Raw genomic sequence first — 1917 nt, 5'->3', positions numbered from 1 at the left:
TCCCCCCACCCCCCCTTGCCCCTCCTGCCCTGCTGCTGCTGCTGCTGCTGCTTGGAGCTGCTAATACCTCCGTGCTGAGCCCGGCCAGCACAACAGCAAAGCTGAGCCAAGCCTTGAGCTAAGCCCCAAGTGAAACCAGCCACGTTAGATTGGGATTGACCACCCCAAAGCTGGGGGCTTTGCTCACCTGGAGGAGTTAGAGCAGCTCTCATCACACAGACATGTCCTGCCTGAGGCTATGGGGAGCAGATGCTCTTCCACGAGGTGTGAGACATCTCGAGGGTTGCTCTGTTGTGGTTACAAGCACCCAGCCTGGATCGCTCCCGCTCCTGCTCATGCTGCCCATCCGTACCCCGCTGCTGAAGGCTGGAGGGAGCAGGTAGAGCCTCGGCACGCTGCGCAGGTTCTGTGCTGTGTGGGCCCAGCAAGGAGCCTCAACGGGCTTGTGGGCTGACGTGGGGTCTGTGGGGCAGTGACCCGCTGGGGTCTGTGCCTCAGAGCCGTCGTGCTGGGGAAAGCTTGTGGTGGAGCAGCACAGGGGCAGGAGGACTTGTGGAGCCTGGTGCAGGGGAAGTGCTGTGGTGGTGGGACTAGCCTGGGACTGTGGGAAGTTGTCTCAAAGCCACGTGCTTGGTTGCTGCTTCTGGTGTTTTCTGAGTTCTCTTACGATGCTCAGCCCCTGCTTGCTGTGGCTGTTCAGCAGAGATGTGCGGGCTGCCCTGGTGCTGTTCCCCCTGCCCTGGGGCGTGCACTGAGCCACAGGGCAACGGGGATGGAAATGGGGGCCCTGCAGACCCGGGTGGTCTCTTAGCTCAGCCCCTTCTCAGTAGGACCCCTACACCCACAGAGCCCATCCCAGAAGGTTAGTGCAGGGGCAGAGCAAGCAGCAGCTTTCCCTTTGCAGGCTGCTTAAATCATGGAGCTGAGATGGGGAAAGAGCCTGGGGTTTGCTCCCCATTCCTGGGGGTCTCATGTGCAGCACTGAGCTGGATCTGAAACCCTGTGCCCCGGGAGGCAGTCACAGACCTCTCCAACCCCTCATCCTCAGGCTGGGGTGACCCCCTAAAGCAGAGAGACCCCCAGGGTCCTCCTCCACCACGTACTAATGTCTAATAACCCCATCTTCACCTATTGGACTGCACAGGGGGCTTTAACCTGCCAGAGGGGAGATTGAGATGAGCTCTGAGGCAGAAGCTCTTCCCTGGGAGGGTGCTGAGGCGCTGGCACAGGGTGCCCAGAGAAGCTGTGGCTGCCCCATCCCTGGCAGTGTTCAAGGCCAGGTTGGACACAGGGGCTTGGAGCAACCTGCTCTATGGAAGGTGTCCCTGCCCGTGTCAGTGGGCTGGAACTGGAGGAGCTTTAAGGTCCCTTCCACCCAAACCAGGCTGGGATTCTCTCACCTCTGGAGGAATAATGTGGCTTTTCACCACCTGGTTTCCAGGGAGGAGTCTAATTTAGCTGGAGGTGGGTGCTGGAGGCAGGGCTCTGCCCTGGGACAAGGTCATGAAGGAACTGGAGAGCGGAGAGCGAGGAGTTGAACCCAAGTTAAAGCTTCACCATGGCAGGGGCAGCTCAGGGGCAGGGCAAAGCCGGGTTGTGGAACCAGTTGTGCAAGAGCCACGATCCCACTGCTGGTGGAGCAGCTGGAATTCCCGGTGCCGGTGGAGGCCGTGCGGGGGCTCCAGCTCACCACAGCCCCCGTCCCTCCCCGCAGCCCCCCTGGACCAGCCCTGCTGTAAGGCTCTGTACGACTTCGAGCCCGAGAACGACGGCGAGCTGGGCTTCAAGGAAGGAGACATCATCACCCTGACCAACCAGATCGACGAGAACTGGTACGAGGGCATGATCAACGGCCAGTCCGGCTTCTTCCCCCTCAACTACGTGGAGGTGCTGGTGCCACTACCTCAGTGAAAGGCA

General features: G+C 60.7%; 1 protein-coding gene across 5 annotated transcripts in view; it reads left to right on the top strand.

Annotated features, from left to right (window-relative positions):
• NOSTRIN (nitric oxide synthase trafficking) overlaps positions 1–1911 on the top strand; it is a 9241-nt gene extending 7330 nt beyond the window's left edge. For 3 of the 5 annotated variants that reach the window (XM_010014065.1, XM_010014049.1, XM_010014034.1), the window contains one exon: positions 1715–1911. In XM_010014065.1, coding sequence (XP_010012367.1) covers positions 1715–1911 — 197 coding nt within the window. Of the gene's footprint in view, positions 1–1014; positions 1018–1695 lie in introns of all 5 variants that reach the window. The other 2 variants (XM_010014057.1, XM_010014042.1) reach the window with 2 other exon arrangements.
• Positions 1912–1917: the final 6 nt, after the last annotated feature.

The sequence above is a fragment of the Nestor notabilis genome, unplaced genomic scaffold, assembly GCF_000696875.1.
Source record: "Nestor notabilis isolate BGI_N333 unplaced genomic scaffold, ASM69687v1 scaffold28230, whole genome shotgun sequence".
Lineage (NCBI taxonomy): Eukaryota > Metazoa > Chordata > Aves > Psittaciformes > Psittacidae > Nestor > Nestor notabilis.
Note: the sequence above shows the minus strand (reverse complement) of the source record. Positions and strands in the feature narration are given on the sequence as shown.